Genomic DNA, 14,623 nt, shown 5'->3' with positions numbered 1-14,623 from the left:
CACAGCCTTGATGCGGACTTTACATCCATCTTAACCATCGTGGCCAAAGCAACGAAAATTAATGCCGTCAACATGAAAGATGGCTTTCTCTTCCTATACGAACAGTGCATACGCCTGCTTCATGAAACAGAAGGAGGGCTTGTGCTCTAGCGGTACGAAAGCAGGGCCGAGAACCCGTCGGGGATCAGTTTCCTTGTGGTGAGTATTCTCGTGGTCAAGTTATCGTCAGCCTGTTCATTTGAAGCACTAATGGATCAATTTAATAGCGTTGCAAAAGCCGTCTCGTTGTGCAAACGTGATCGTTCATGCAGGTATAGACGTAGCCTCTTAAGCTCATGGTGCGTTACGGCAGGACCGTTTTTGTAAGAGCCAGGACTCGACTGAAAACGTTGAGAGGATCCCAGTCAGAGATGTACGGAATGACTTTTCTCGACCGATTTGCCTCTCCGTGAGTGACTTTAACATCGATATGACTGACAGCGTGAGAATTCGCTATTCTCAGCGTCGGTCGCCCGAACTCAGTAATCATGAGCCTTATTTCGCAGATAGAAAAGCGCGCTTCGATGACAGACGTGACTCACAATGTGGCACCGAGATTGGCGGTGCTATCATTCAATGCTGGCTTCAGTGGTTATCGAACGGAATATGCCATAAGGGTTAGTACTTGATCGTCAGTGACACTTTAGGCCCTATCGTGTCGAGCGCTGCTGCGAAGTGCTATTGTTGGTTCACGCTACGACAGCCTGTGATGCCGTATTCAACGTTTTGCATGCCTTGATGCCGATGCTGCAGCGACATAGATGCTTACTTCTCCAGCAACGTCTCAATCTGCACAAGTGTTCGCCCACGTCAGGTGATCATAGGCTTCCCACTTTCTATTTGATGGTGGCAGTTTCTGCTTTTCAACATGGCAGTGAGAATCGGAGGTACGAGCATGGCTTCCATTCAAAGCAATCGATGTTCCAAGTCGCTCACCACAGGCCCGCTGATACTCGGAAGCTGGAACTCCAAGTGGAACTTTCTAGCCTTCTATTCAAGCACCTTCGCTTCCACCGGATTTGCCGGTGAATCTTTTAACATTCATGTCGGGACGGACGAAGAATCTAACTTCTGATTCTATATTGTTCCACATTTACCAGGTTCGTCTTACCACGATGCTCTTTCCATAGTCAAGTCACAAGTTCATGAGGCGGGACCCTATCCGAACCAAGACTATCAGGAAAACTCAAATGCGGCTTATGATACAACAAGTCCGAGAAAGTCTCATGACCTTAAGCTTGTTTGGACTTTTTAAGTTGAGAGCTTCTTAGCGCGTGCTTATTCTCTTGTAACTTGTAAAAGCCAAAACCAGCGAGAAGGAGTTAAAGAGGAGGTTCTCGAGCTTCGAGTGGATTTGAGTTTTCCTGATATCACCGTACATGATTCGCCGCAAGAGCGCTCTTAGGTACGTCCCACACTCTCTCTCACTATATATTGAAAAGCAGCGGGACCTTATCTGTCTCTACCTTCTACGACGGATATGGCTGCAGGCCGCGAGCAAAGTATATGCCTTGCCATCTTCTTGTGCTTCACGTTCGTGTATGTCGTCGTAACCGTCGCCAACAAGCGAAAGCGCAGTCTCCGAATGCCTCCGGGTCCTGCAAGACTTCCTCTGCTAGGGAATGCACATCGGGTTCCTTCTCAATATCAGTACTATACGTTCACCACGTGGGCTCGTAAATACGGTGCGTTCTTTGCGTTATCATATCAGCCAGCTTGTATTGAAGCACAATCAGGGGAGATCGTCTACGCGCGCTTCTTTCATCAGAATGTCGTGATATTGAATACGCTACGAGTGGCACAGGAGCTGATGGAGAAGCGCGGCACCATCTACTCAGATCGTCCTCGCTTTGTCATACTCGCTGAGTTGTAAGCCCTGAGCCAGTCCGCGCATCATACAATTGATTAGCTCACACATCCGCAGAGTGAGAATCTTCCATCCAAACTACAGCCTCATGCCTTATGGCGATGAATGGCGACGACAACGCAAGTGGGCGCAGACAACGGTTCAGGCACGAAGTACTCTTGAGAGTTATCGGCCGCTGCAGCAACGCGAAGTCCGTTCGATGCTTTCGGACTTGATTCAAGCCCCAGAAAACTTCGCAGAGCACATCAGCAAGCATGTAGACTTGTTAATAGCTCGCGGAGATGCTGACCCTCACGGTATAGATACGTAGCGAGTGTCTTGATGGAAATTCTATATGGAATAACGGCGACATCCTCGGATGGCACGTTCATTCGTATGTCGCACGAGACGATATCGGGGACCCTAGACCTCGGCGGTGCAGGCTCTTCCTTGGCAGATTTGTTCCCAATTCGTGAGCTTTTCTTCTTTCCGAGATATACTATGATTGATACTCGGGCTATGCGGATTGCAGTCCAGTACATTCCGTCCGGGATGCCGGGAGCGGGATTCAAGCGCAAGGCCTTGAAACTGAGACGTGCGGCAGAAGAAGTTGTGAACCTGCCTTTCGAGCGTGTCAAGACTGCAATGGTGCGTCAACGCTTCATGCTTTTTTGATCGCACATAACACATCTGTAGTCATCTGGTACTGCTAAGACCTCGTTCGTACGGCGGATCCTAGAGGAGACTTCTGAACTCGCAACGAACGTCGAAGATGAGCGCAGGATCAAAGCTAGTGCTGCCTTGATGTACGAAGGTAAGAGCAGTCAGCACGCCAAGTTATGAGAATAACATCGTCCGCCTCCCTGTCATGAATTCATTCATCTTAGCGATGGTCTTGTACCCAGATGTGTACCGGAAGGCTCAGATAGAAATGGATGCCGTCGTTGGACGCTCGCGGTTGCCGAATCTGGACGATAGGCTCGTGCTGCCCTACTTAGAGTGTGTTCTGAAAGAAGTGTATCGGTATGTTCTCGCACCTACTCGGTTTCCCAGTCCTGAATTTATCTTGAATGCAGATGGTCTTGCCCCGGGCCTCTCGATAAGTCAGAACATTGGTCAACCGGTTCAGATACTCGACCATGAGACTTCAGGCCTACCGCATGCGGTCTTAAAAGGCGACCAATACCGCAATTATCTCATACCTGGAAAATCCATAGTTATCGCAAACATCTGGTAGGAGTTTTCGCACCAATCACTGTGTTCTCTCCTCTTCATGACCCCATAGGGCTATGTCGCGAGATCCAGAGATATATACTGAAGCTGATGCTTTCGACAATGATCGCTTCCACCCAAGTCTCCCGGATACAGATGACTTGACCGATCCACGCAAATATATATTCGGTTTTGGACGAAGGTGCGAGTCACTGCTAGGTATGATGTACTTGCATTCCTCAACTGCGCGATAGGATCTGCCCTGGCCGTTTCCTTGCTGATTCGAGCTGTTGGTTAGTGGCCGCAGCGATGGTGGCCGCAATGGATATCTCGAAGGATCGCACCTCATCTGGAGACGAGATAGATCCCATGGAATCGTTCTCACCCGCAACCGTCAGGTAGGATGCAGGCTGGGCGAGGGTTCGATGGCGCGCTCATAAAGCATTTAAGGCGCCCCAATCCGTTCGTATGCAACATCAGACTGCGATCTGAAAAGGTGGCGCAGCTGCTATCTCAAAGAGATGACGATGGGATGGACCGGAGTGAGGCATGAGTCTATATGTGCTGATTGATCGAAGGAATAATTTATCTGCCTGCATACTGAAAGTAAGCCTGATTGTACACTGCATAGTCTCATTGTCGGATCTTGTAGACTTCAACGAAAATCTGTACGGGAATTGGCTCAAATGCACTGCTGGTGACCGTATTACATGCTTTATAGGTTGACGCGACCATGTGAAAGCAGTAGTCTTTGAATATCAAAAATTACGAAGCGAAAACGCGTGACGTCACGCGTGTGTCACAGGCGTTACGTGTTCGCCACTCAACGGTTGAGCGCAACCGCGTCGGAACTTCGCCTAAAAGCTCGATTGCTTGTAATGCATACCCTCTGTTACAGTCGCGATATGCCAGATCTGGCCACCTTAAGTAGCTATATACGGACGGTGCCTTGTGAACAGCATGCGGCACAGGCGGACATCCACACCATCAGACTTCCGAAGATGACTCCAGGTAAAACTACCGCTCCAAGTCATTGAGACCACACTCCGCTCTTCTTCGTTGTAAGTTAGATTTTCTCATTTGACAGAATGTTATTGCAAACTCTGCAGCCTCTCGATCTTCCGCCAGAGCTCTGAGCAGCATGGACGGCAGTTTACAGCACCATCATACTATGTAGGTCGCATTCCGCGAAAATTAAACTTCTTCACACTTTCACATTCGCAAGGTATCAATCTTGAAGATCGATTCTCCGCGAGCCATCGGAGCTCGCGGAAGCGTCTAGATCGCACGTCAGGTACACAGGAACATTCCATCGACTCTCATCAGCGCTTTTTCGATGTGACGGATAATGTGAAGCCTGTTAGCGTGCTAGTGCGATAAAAGGCACCATAGACGCTATAGCGAGCATCCAGCACATCATCTTAAGCCCGCCTGCCAGATATTGCCACATCTTTGAAGATGGGCGCGATCATTAGTGTCGTTCTGCTCGCCGTACTAGTTGTGCTCCGTTATGCTCCATGGACGAACGGCAAGCACAACCGTCTACCTCCTGGCCCGAAACCCCTTCCGGTTCTAGGGAACGTTCATCAAGTCCCGTTGGAGTATCAACAGAGAGCATTCGCTGACTGGACAAAGCAGTATGGTATGATGCACAATGACTCGCTATAACGGTCTCCTTCTGACGTTGCAGCGGCCTCTTGCAGGCGATGTCATTTATGCTAAGCTGTTCCGGAAACCCTTGTTGATCTTGAATTCCGCTCAAGCCGCACAAGACCTGCTTGAAAAGGGAGGGGCCAAGTACTCCGACAGGCCGCGTTTCATCCTAATCACCGAGATGTGAGAGCGTGAGATCACGCGGAGACGCGAAGAGTGCTCATTCGTGATTACTCGACACAGGATCGGATTTACACATAACGTGACGATTCTCCCGTATGGCGATAGATGGAAGCTGCAGCGCAAATGGATTCAGACAGCCTTACAAACGAAGGTCGCTCTGGACAGCTATAAGCCGATTCAGCGCAGGGAGACGAATCGTCTTTTACACTCAATGCTTCAAACTCCAGAAGACCACTTCTCGCATCTCAAGAGGTAATAGCGTGATGACGGTTTTGTCGATGACCACGCCTTCGTGGCTGATTACAACGTGGCATAGGTATGTCGGCGCGCTCATGATGGAGATTGCCTATGGGCACAGCGTCACCTCTGCGGATGACGAGTTCATCAACTTGTCGGAAGCCGCCTTGGCAGGAACAGTTGAAGCGGGGAGTGCAGCTGCGACACTGGTGGACTTCTTTCCGTTTTGTAAGCACGCCTCCCTGTTCATTTCACATCAGGGCTTCTAACAGGACGGTCTCTGTTCACATTAGTGCGGTACATTCCAGAATGGATGCCAGGAGGCGGTTTCAAAAAGAGAGCGTATGAAGTCAGGAAACTGGTACAGCGAATGATTGACACGCCGTACGAGAAAGTGAAGGAGGCGATGGTATGTCGGGACACGAGATTTCGTCACAGATGACCTGACGTACTCCTGGAAGGTCCTTGGGACAGCAAAGCCGTCGTTCCTATCGTCACTGATTGAGGAGATGTCAAAGGATGGAGATATGTCACCTGAAATGAGAGACGAGGTGAAAGGTGCCGCCAATATTGTGTATGGAGGTAGGACATTTCATACAGCTGAAAGCAAGCCACTAACTAACTGACTTGCTCTATCAGCCGGAACCGATACTGTAGGCGATCATTGCTCTGTCAGATTGACGGTTATACTGAACCTTGCGTGTGATAGACCGCAACAAGCTTGAAATCGTTCGTGCTGGCTATGACGTTGTTCCCGGAAGCATGCAGCAAAGCGCAAGAAGAAATCGACCGTGTTATAGGCAACAGTCGCTTGCCAGAGTTCGAGGATAGAGAGTCCCTTCCATACGTAGACTGCCTTCTCAGGGAGGTGTATCGGTATGTTTCAATCAATCATGCGCCGTGTTCCGCTGGCCGTCAACTTGACTATGCATATGTCAGGTGGAATCCTCCAGCACCTCTAGGTTCGATGATGTGTCTATCACATGCGTAGCACGCATTAAGAGCTGAACAATCACCTCAGGTCTACCCCACCAGCTCATGGAAGATGACGAATATAGGGGATACCACATCCCTGGAGAGTCCATGGTGATGGCCAACATCTGGTACGTCATGATCACATCTACTATAAAGTTCAGGCTGAGGATTGCTAACAGGGCGATGACACGAGACCCGAACATGTATTTCGAGCCAGATGCGTTCCGTCCGGAACGCTTCCTCGAGATGAGCCCTGCAGACGCAGCAACACGCGACCCATACAACATAGTGTTTGGCTTCGGTCGGCGGTGAATCTTGTTCTTGTATCTATCGGGTGATCCATTGCTGAACACCTCATGTCAGACTGTGTGCCGGCCGGCAATTCGGCGACGAGAGCATCTGGCTCGCCGTCGCCAACATCCTCGCGATCTTCAGTATCCACAAGGCCCGAGACGTCTCAGGGAAGGAGATCGAGCCTGTCATCTCCTTCGCATCTGGAACAATTAGGTACGAACTTCTGTGATCTCTCGTTTGAACAGCTTCAAGAACAAGACTAGTCATCCTAGGCCCTTCGTCTGCGATATCCGTCCGCGATCGAAGAACGCGGTCAAGCTCATCTCGCAGATTAACGTTGATTGAATGGATTAGACCTGCCCTGATACTGAACAGCGTACGTGAGTTTGCAATGAGGACAGTAAGCTTACTATATGAGTTCCAGCCGGATGCTGAAGTCGGAGCAAACGTAGAGCAAACGCGAAGCATTCTACGATCATGAGAAGCCAGGTATACTTATATATGACTTCATGTAACTGGTCAGGACACATGTATAATCGTAGCTGTGCACCTGTTCAACAGCAATATGGAACCTTTTCTGATACCCAACAAAAAGAAGACTTACAAAAGCTTTGAGGCCACGAAACACCGTCGATAAACACAAAACCTTCCGACACGGGGAATCGAACCCCGGGCTATCGCGTGAGAGGCGATAATGTTAGCCACTACACCATATCGGACAACAATTTCTTTCATAAAGAGATTAATCACCATATATGATACACCATCAACCAAAAGCTCCGTTTCATTACGTCCGCCAGCTACTTGCTTTTCGAACAACTATGGACCATGGCCCTCAGCTGCCTCGGGAGGGACAAGAGCATGAATTTTCTACATTGACAAGACATGATGTGCCCAACCCCATTCGTTCGAACTTTGACTATTGACGAATCTTCGCCATTCGCTCCCACATGGCACTCGCGTCCTCGTTCCCGACGTGCATTTATGATCATGCGATTACTATGGCATCGTCTACAAGGAAATCAGTTCGAGACTCGTGCACGGGTTCTCGCTACTATGACATTCAGGACTCCAGACGGCCCGGTCATCATATCCCTCTGGAGCTAGCAATAAATCATTCAGTACGATTCTATTCCGAGCAACTTTCCAACATACGGCACGCCACTGAGCGAGCATGCTTGGAACAACGTTCGCGAAACCCCCGGACTTCACCATAGCGCACAACGTACTTCTAACAAGGAGTTTAAATCTCAAGGCAGAACCTAGCAACCATTCAGAAGCAACCTGGTTCTCTGGACAACCGTCGATGCAATGCAGCAACGCCCGTATGTATGCCAGGCACACGACAGGCGGAATCCTCTGATCTATGATCTACTCTGTTATGGTGACCGTAATGGTCGTTGCCAAGGAACGGTTTGGATGTCCCTTCATGTCTTCTGGAGAACATAAAAGCTGCACGTCATGCAGTATGCAATCTCTACTTTCCGGATTCTTTTCTTTCCCCTGGGTGTCATTCTCTCCCGTGTCGTTGAACGACCGTCCCTTCTTTTTTGACCAGGAGTCACCTTCGTTTCAACTACAGTGCGCGCGGGCCAGCATCACCTTCATTTGTAAATCCAATCCTTTGCGAGATGTTCTCGAAGCCGACTGTTGCTCTCTTCACTCTCTCGCTGCTGGCCTTGTCCAAGCAGGCTATCGCTCGTCCTCTCAGAATCTACCCCACCCCGGCTCCGCGCGCGTATGATCTCAACGCTCGTGGCGATACGTCCACTTGTGCTGTATGGCCGTCTTACAAAAGTGGAAGGCTGTGCCACTGATATATGAGCAAAGATTGTCACTGTAACAGTAGACGAGACCTCCGGTGCTGCCACGGTATGCAACAATCACATTGGATAGAGTTCGTCGATTGACGCCACTTGTTTAGGCTGTCGCCTCCTCTACCTTGACGGCTTCCGCAGTGTCTGCGAGTACGACCACGACCACTTCTCAGATTGGAGATTTCGGGTCCTGCAGCGTTCCGGAGATCGAGTTCGGTACTGGTTTTGACGGACGGAAGGAAACATCGTTCCAGCCGGTCAATCAGACATCGTACGATCATGGTATCAACTTCTGCTAACCTTATCGTCTCAATGTACTGATTATTCATCGTTCTAGGGTCCGCACAGAACATCGCCATCATCACGCAGTTCATGTGTGATGCTCTCACGAACACCTGCGGTGCCAATGAGCTTGCTAAGACGACGTGCGCGTCAGCAGCAGCAGCAGCCAGCTCGGCTCCGTCGGGATCTGGAGCACAAGCTGATGCGTTCAATGCCGTCTTCGGTATCACCACTGACTTCGCTGCAATTCCGGAGGTCAGCGACCAAGGAGTGACGCTGACGTCCACTGCCACTGCAGCCGCAGCCTCCGCGTCTTCTGCTACCTCTACGACGGTTACCAATGTTGCGGTGAGCTCCATGCATTCAGTAGGACATTTAATCTTGCTGATATCCGCCGTGCTGCAGATTGTCAGCACCACTGATAGCGACACGGCCACCTGCGCTGTATGTTATGCATGTCTGCAACTGCGGAACGTCAAGTCACTGATCCATAAACGCAGGTCCCTACCGTGACAGTGACAGTAACAGCAACGGTGAGTGTCAATGTGGCGGCAGCTTCGTCTGTGGCGGCCACCACTTCTGCTGCTACCAGCGCGCTCACCAACGTTGCTGTAAGTCCAATCGTAAGACTGAATGACTCGTCATGCTAATGGATGCACTGCAGGCTGTCAGCGCCAGTTCTACTGCCACCAGCAGTGCCGCCGCGGCGTCATCGACTCTGTCTGCTTCCCAGATTGGCGACTTCGGTTCATGCTCCATTCCTGAGATTGAGTTCGGTACTGGTTTTGACGGACGGACTGAAACCGCGTTCCAGCCAGTGAACCAGACCTCGTACAACCATGGTGCGTCTTGTCCGAAAGTGGATGCCTCCTGTTGTACTGATACATAGTACTAGGCTCTGCTGACGCTATCGCCGTCATCACCTCGTTCATGTGCGATGCCCTCACTAACACGTGCGGAGCGAATGCGCTCGCCAAGTCAACATGTGCAACCGCAGCTGAAGCAGCCAGCTCCGCTGCTGCCGGCACTGGCGCACAAGCTGATGCATTCAATGCTGTCTTCGGGATCACCACCGACTTCGCGTCCGTCCCCGAGGTCAGTAACACTGGCGTGACGATTTCTGCCTCTGCTGGTACCTCCACGGCTGCCGCTGCTTCGATGAGCTCGACCGCCGCGGCGGCCGCCGATGCCGCTGTGAGTGTTTGTGTTTTATTCCTTCATGATCTCAACTCATATGAACGGGCTCTAGACCACGTCAGCGTCCGCTACTGCTACTACTACGGCTTCTGCAGCCTCATCGAGCTCAACTTCAACAGCGGCTCAGATTGGTGACTTCGGCTCCTGCTCTGTGCCTGAAATTGAGTTCGGCGATGGGTTCGATGGCCGCACAGAGACCTCATTCCGTCCTGCCGACCTAAGCTCGTACAATCATGGTGAGTATCGCAACTATATGATATCGATCATCGCAGATTCTGACCTGTTCATCAGGCTCAGCAGATGGTATCGCGGTTATCACCAGCTTCATCTGTCAACAGGTCGATGACGCCTGCGGCGCGAACGACCTCGCGAAAACGACCTGCCAGACTGCCGCATCCGCGGCTAGCTCTGCAGCTGTCGGTACCGGTGCACAGGCGGACGCGTTCAACGCGGTGTTCGGCATCGCGACCGACTTTGCTGCTGTACCCGAAATCAACGATCAGGGCCAGACTGTAACAGCGACTGCAACTGCATCCGCGTGAGCTTTCTAATGGCGTTGTGTTCTGCTACCGAGCATGCTGTAGTGATTGTTAAGTGAGAGTCCATCTGCAATATCTCCTGGCGAGGGATGGATTGGTGGTATGCACATTTTCGCACCACTGTATTGATAGAATGACGATCTGTGTCTTATTTATCACGGCTGACATACGTCCGAGGAAATTTTAGAACAAACAGGATGAAGACTACGGATTGACACATTGAAGTCGGAGAGAAGTTGATGGAAAAATCAGCTCGGCCGCCGTATTATCCCATTTTTTCGACGAGAATAATATGATGATTCGAAAGCGACACTTAAAGCAGTGGTCCGGGATATCGACCTGTTAAGGACGCCCTCGCATGCGAATAAGATTGTGCATTGTCAAATGGACGCGTACCTGAAATCACGATTTTGTTTGTCTGTCAAGTCTAAGTACTCCTGTGGAGCAACAATGGCGAGTCAACGAACCAATATGTGCATCGTACCGCGGCAACAGGGAACCTGACGCACCTTTTCTACCTTCTTCTCTACGTGCGTGCCGTCCGGTAGGAGAACTTCGATGGAAACGTCGTCGTAAATCGTGTCACGTTCCTCCATATCTCGACGTCTGTTTTCCCGCGCCAGAAGGAACCGGATGATGAGCAGAATAAACATGCAACATACATAACAGATGCCGATGACAGCCCAAGCAACATGGTCTGATCAGTGAGTGCGTTTCCTTGACGACATTATTCGTACTCACCGGAGCTCGTATTGTTCTTGCCATGTGAATGGCCCTGCGGAGTTGCCTACGCAATAGCCAATCAACGTTATGGCGTTGGACGTGACTTTCTTTGTATGGCCTGCTGTGACATTGGTCAACCAAGATAGCGACAGCACGAACGCCGTGACATTAATATCTATTAGAAGATGGTGTAAGCACTGATATAGCCCCGACCTGCACATAAAATAATGTACTGGTTAATTCTTGACAACAAAGCAGACTGACCAGTAAGATCCCCAGTAGTATCAGCAAGTACCAAAAGAACCGGACGTACGCTCGCGCGTCCCTCAGCCGAGAATCAAGTTGCACGCCGGAAAATATGGTAACCAGCTCAATGATGCTGCTGACAAGGCGAAGAGCGTCGTCTCCTCGTTCGCGAAGCCGAAGGAGTCCATATGATTTGCGTCCGACTAGTCAAGCTATTCGGAACATTGTCCAGAGCACAGAACAAGAAAAACAGCCATGTCTTTAGATCTGTCAGCGCCTCGTAGAGCCTGTGGAAATATCAGAGGAGGAAAGCATGAGGCATTCTCAACTCAAGGCGTATAAGTCGCAGGGCACACTGCTCTTTCTTGAAACGCTTGTTCTCCACGTACGTTAGAACTAGCTCAATAGAATTACATATGAACGCCATTTCGTTTCCATACTTTGAGACGTTGCACGGAAATAATGGGTGCTTCATGGGTAATAAACCATGCGTTGGTGGGCGAGTCCGAGAACATGACCCTACCCAATCGTGAATTTCATCTTCGCTGTGATTCGTGACAAAGTGATAGAACTTTCTTGGACTTGCTGTCTTTTTTTGCGACACGAAGTGGATAAAAGCCGGATTTGAGTTTTCCTGATGCATGCGTACACGGCAATGTTCCGTCGACGTCGACGTAGTCCTCCGAATCGTCTAAAGGTCTGCGTGATAGCTGATACTTTCGGACACGTCCTCCGAGTCTGCTGTAAGCAAGGAAGACACTCAACTGGGGCGAGTGGATTGAAAGATACCGAGAGCACGCTTCTCTGATCTTTGTTCCAGGTTTTCTCGAGCATGGATGTCAGCCATTACTTCCAATTAGCAACTATGGCCCGCAATGGCGTCGTATATTCTTCGAGAGTGATTGCACCATTTTGATGCAGTGACGAGGCGCGCTGTAGGGTTGTTCGATACGGCTACAGCTGCGCTTTCTAGCGTTCAATGAAAATTAGCACATACGCTTTCAACGCGAGTTCACATAGCTGTGGAACTGGCCGTGAAGTTAGATCGTACACTGCATGCCTATCCTAATCGACATCTCTTGCTTTTCCATGAGAGGCTAAACCATGTGGGCATGGGTCCTTAGACGTGGCATCAAAACAGGTCACTTCAGGTGGTTGAAAAGAGTCGAAAAGGCTTGTCTGGGTCGTAAATGTAATTTTGGCCAGCCCGCATGAAGAACAAATAAGCCGTGAGAACATCATCGTAGCTTCGATCGATCTTATTAATAAGATTGGATTTCATGAACGAGTCGAGTCGTTCGTGAAAATGTTCTTATGTTGTACAAGGTTGCTCGAAGTTGAACTCATTCCACACTGCTCGAGAGCCAGTCATACCGCTCAGAACTCTATTGAGACAACCTGAAAAAAAAAACACTTCAGAAGTCCACAAAGCGGACGAAGTGAAAATGATGTTGAAAAGCGGACTTTTCTCATTTTTTACTGAAACATATTTGCACTGCCCCCGCGTCAATTTGGGTTTGTGATTCATAATTAAGCAAGTTACTCCACGGATGTGATTCTGCTATGCACAGAAGATCTACTAGAGTGAAGACAATTGCTCCCAATGCCCGCTTGATATTGCATATCGGAGGTTTCGCGATCATTAGTATCGATCGAGCCTGCATTCAAACCACACCCTTTCTTCCCGGCAAATCGTCTCCCGAGTCCCCAGGTCTACGGAATGCCGCGTCGTCCACCTGCTCACCGGTCATAGACGGTACGTAGGCTCCTTTTATAGACATTTCATAGATGACGAGAGCACGGCCGCCTGTACAAGCCCTTGTCGCTAACACCGTCTTGCGCCACAGAACGGCTTGGTCCGACATCGGCCGCTTGCTTGACGAATGCGATGTTTAGTACAGCAAGCTTTTCACTTAAGCACTCGCGGTCCTTGACCCGGGATAGATACATATCTATTGGAGATTAAACCATCTGTGCATACTTACACCCCTAGTACTTCACTAGTCCTATGCTACGCTTCAAGGTCAGACAAAATCCAATTGACTTGTAGCTCGAGCACGTCCTTTTTGACTTGTTCTTGCTGGCTGTGGGTCGCACAAGCCAATAAGCGCACGATAAGGAGCTTCAAATCCGGAGGAGACTTTAAGACAAGTAGGTGCTGATGCTTTCTTGAACTTCCTGTCTTTTTTTTGGTGACAGCAAATGGATAAAAGTGTCGTAAGCCATATTATGAGCTTTCGTGATGCCTTGTACCCATGTACAACTCGTCTTCGACCGCCGGTGGCGGTATAATATAAATTGGTCAAAAACAATTGCATATCGGACTCCCCGGGATAGACGATCAAAACATGCGGAAAGGCGATAGATATACACAAAACAGCAGCATGTTCCCCAGCAACGTGAACAAAGGTTGTCGGATGGTGATCAAACGGCCGGAACTGTGTTGCGAAGAAGATACATATGTTTATCGATAAGCAGGTACAACCATAGCGAATAACACCCACCTTGGCCTTCGTATTCCCAGTTGCGTACTCCGTTCAGACGAGCGGTGTGAAGCCCTTCGACGCCAAAGCATCAAATTCTGCTTGCGAGATGTATGCGGCATTGACCAGCCTAACCAACACCTCGGTGCAGAATCTCTGACAATTGTTCACGATAAGGTCAAACGGTCGACCCTGAGCAGCTGCGAGGCACGCCGTGTGCAAAGCGGCGTCGGTGATATTACTCCCGCTCTTGATGATCACAACGGAACGGAGAGACGAAGAATCGGTGGGTTTTTGGTCAACGATTGGCCCCGGGTAGTTGGTCCTGCCAATTAAAGACTCTTTGGAGACACGGAAGAGCGTCCCAGTAGGTGCACCATTTTGCGCAAGGAACCTATAAAGAAGTAGTTCGGGTACACTGTCAACATGAAATTTTTTTTTTGGATGTTAAAGCGACGCACAAGGCCCAATGAGCAGTATCCTGAGGAAACAGTGAGGACTGCTTGAAAAGGACGAGCGAAAGCGTGCTGGACATCGAAGTTGGCTTTGGGAGTTAAGAGTGTTCGGGAACTAAGGTTCCTCAAAGCCTCGGCCTCACATTTTATATCTGCATTTCCGACTGGCGAGCCCGGGGCATTCCATGCTATGGATTTCGAGTCCGACTGTATCATGGAAAGATGCGAAAGAAGGTGCGACGGAAATATGTGAGCGCGCAATCATGATTGAAGGCCGGGTGTTATTGCTGCAGCACGTCGATAATCAAGTCGAGATTCTCCTAGATTCATCGCAAACCGCATAATTTAGGGTCCTGTTGGCCGAATTTCAGTCAACGCATTTTCGTACCCGAAACGTCACAACATAAAATCAGGAGAGGCCAATACGGACCATTCTGCGACC

The 14,623-nt window shown here is 49.8% G+C and overlaps 5 protein-coding genes and 1 non-coding gene across 6 annotated transcripts; 3 read left to right on the top strand and 3 right to left on the bottom strand.

Moving 5' to 3' along the window:
- Window positions 1–1,519: 1,519 nt before the first annotated feature.
- LAESUDRAFT_762182 (cytochrome P450) lies at window positions 1,520–3,650 on the top strand (the record flags this gene model as incomplete). Its single annotated transcript, XM_040913055.1, has 10 exons — window positions 1,520–1,724; window positions 1,776–1,908; window positions 1,964–2,170; window positions 2,209–2,357; window positions 2,418–2,533; window positions 2,582–2,699; window positions 2,773–3,118; window positions 3,171–3,299; window positions 3,352–3,495; window positions 3,548–3,650. 10 exons carry the CDS (start codon window positions 1,520–1,522, stop codon window positions 3,648–3,650), a joined length of 1,650 nt encoding a protein of 549 aa, XP_040760942.1.
- An 820-nt stretch (window positions 3,651–4,470) lies between these two features.
- LAESUDRAFT_705073 (cytochrome P450 monooxygenase) lies at window positions 4,471–7,025 on the top strand. Its single transcript, XM_040906571.1, has 14 exons — window positions 4,471–4,739; window positions 4,801–4,933; window positions 4,994–5,185; window positions 5,250–5,398; window positions 5,464–5,579; window positions 5,632–5,752; window positions 5,810–5,823; window positions 5,880–6,046; window positions 6,110–6,132; window positions 6,192–6,273; window positions 6,325–6,453; window positions 6,509–6,652; window positions 6,703–6,815; window positions 6,864–7,025. The coding sequence occupies exons 1-13, from the start codon at window positions 4,556–4,558 to the stop codon at window positions 6,782–6,784; spliced, it is 1,536 nt and encodes a 511-aa protein (XP_040760941.1). The 5' UTR covers window positions 4,471–4,555; the 3' UTR covers window positions 6,785–6,815; window positions 6,864–7,025.
- A 61-nt stretch (window positions 7,026–7,086) lies between these two features.
- On the bottom strand, window positions 7,087–7,158 carry LAESUDRAFT_t70. The gene has a single exon. It is a non-coding gene; the product is annotated as a tRNA-Glu (tRNA).
- Window positions 7,159–8,070: 912 nt separating this feature from the next.
- On the top strand, window positions 8,071–10,277 carry LAESUDRAFT_762180 (uncharacterized protein; the record flags this gene model as incomplete). The annotated part of the gene is made up of 10 exons (XM_040913054.1): window positions 8,071–8,217; window positions 8,270–8,311; window positions 8,364–8,538; window positions 8,594–8,886; window positions 8,944–8,982; window positions 9,039–9,149; window positions 9,203–9,380; window positions 9,434–9,732; window positions 9,788–9,971; window positions 10,027–10,277. The coding sequence occupies 10 exons, from the start codon at window positions 8,071–8,073 to the stop codon at window positions 10,275–10,277; spliced, it is 1,719 nt and encodes a 572-aa protein (XP_040760940.1).
- Window positions 10,278–10,616: 339 nt separating this feature from the next.
- On the bottom strand, window positions 10,617–12,077 carry LAESUDRAFT_716383 (uncharacterized protein; the record flags this gene model as incomplete). The annotated part of the gene is made up of 6 exons (XM_040907247.1): window positions 10,617–10,670; window positions 10,784–10,880; window positions 11,016–11,210; window positions 11,311–11,446; window positions 11,893–12,007; window positions 12,033–12,077. 6 exons carry the CDS (start codon window positions 12,075–12,077, stop codon window positions 10,617–10,619), a joined length of 642 nt encoding a protein of 213 aa, XP_040760939.1.
- A 1,512-nt stretch (window positions 12,078–13,589) lies between these two features.
- Window positions 13,590–14,487, bottom strand: LAESUDRAFT_377583 (uncharacterized protein). Its single transcript, XM_040902233.1, has 3 exons — window positions 14,188–14,487; window positions 13,748–14,120; window positions 13,590–13,681 (listed from the first exon to the last, which is right to left on the bottom strand). Exons 1-2 carry the CDS (start codon window positions 14,259–14,261, stop codon window positions 13,781–13,783), a joined length of 414 nt encoding a protein of 137 aa, XP_040760938.1. The 5' UTR covers window positions 14,262–14,487; the 3' UTR covers window positions 13,590–13,681; window positions 13,748–13,780.
- Window positions 14,488–14,623: the final 136 nt, after the last annotated feature.

The sequence above is a fragment of the Laetiporus sulphureus genome, assembly GCF_001632365.1.
Source record: "Laetiporus sulphureus 93-53 unplaced genomic scaffold LAESUscaffold_42, whole genome shotgun sequence".
Taxonomy (NCBI): Eukaryota; Fungi; Basidiomycota; class Agaricomycetes; order Polyporales; family Laetiporaceae; genus Laetiporus; species Laetiporus sulphureus.
Note: the sequence above shows the minus strand (reverse complement) of the source record. Positions and strands in the feature narration are given on the sequence as shown.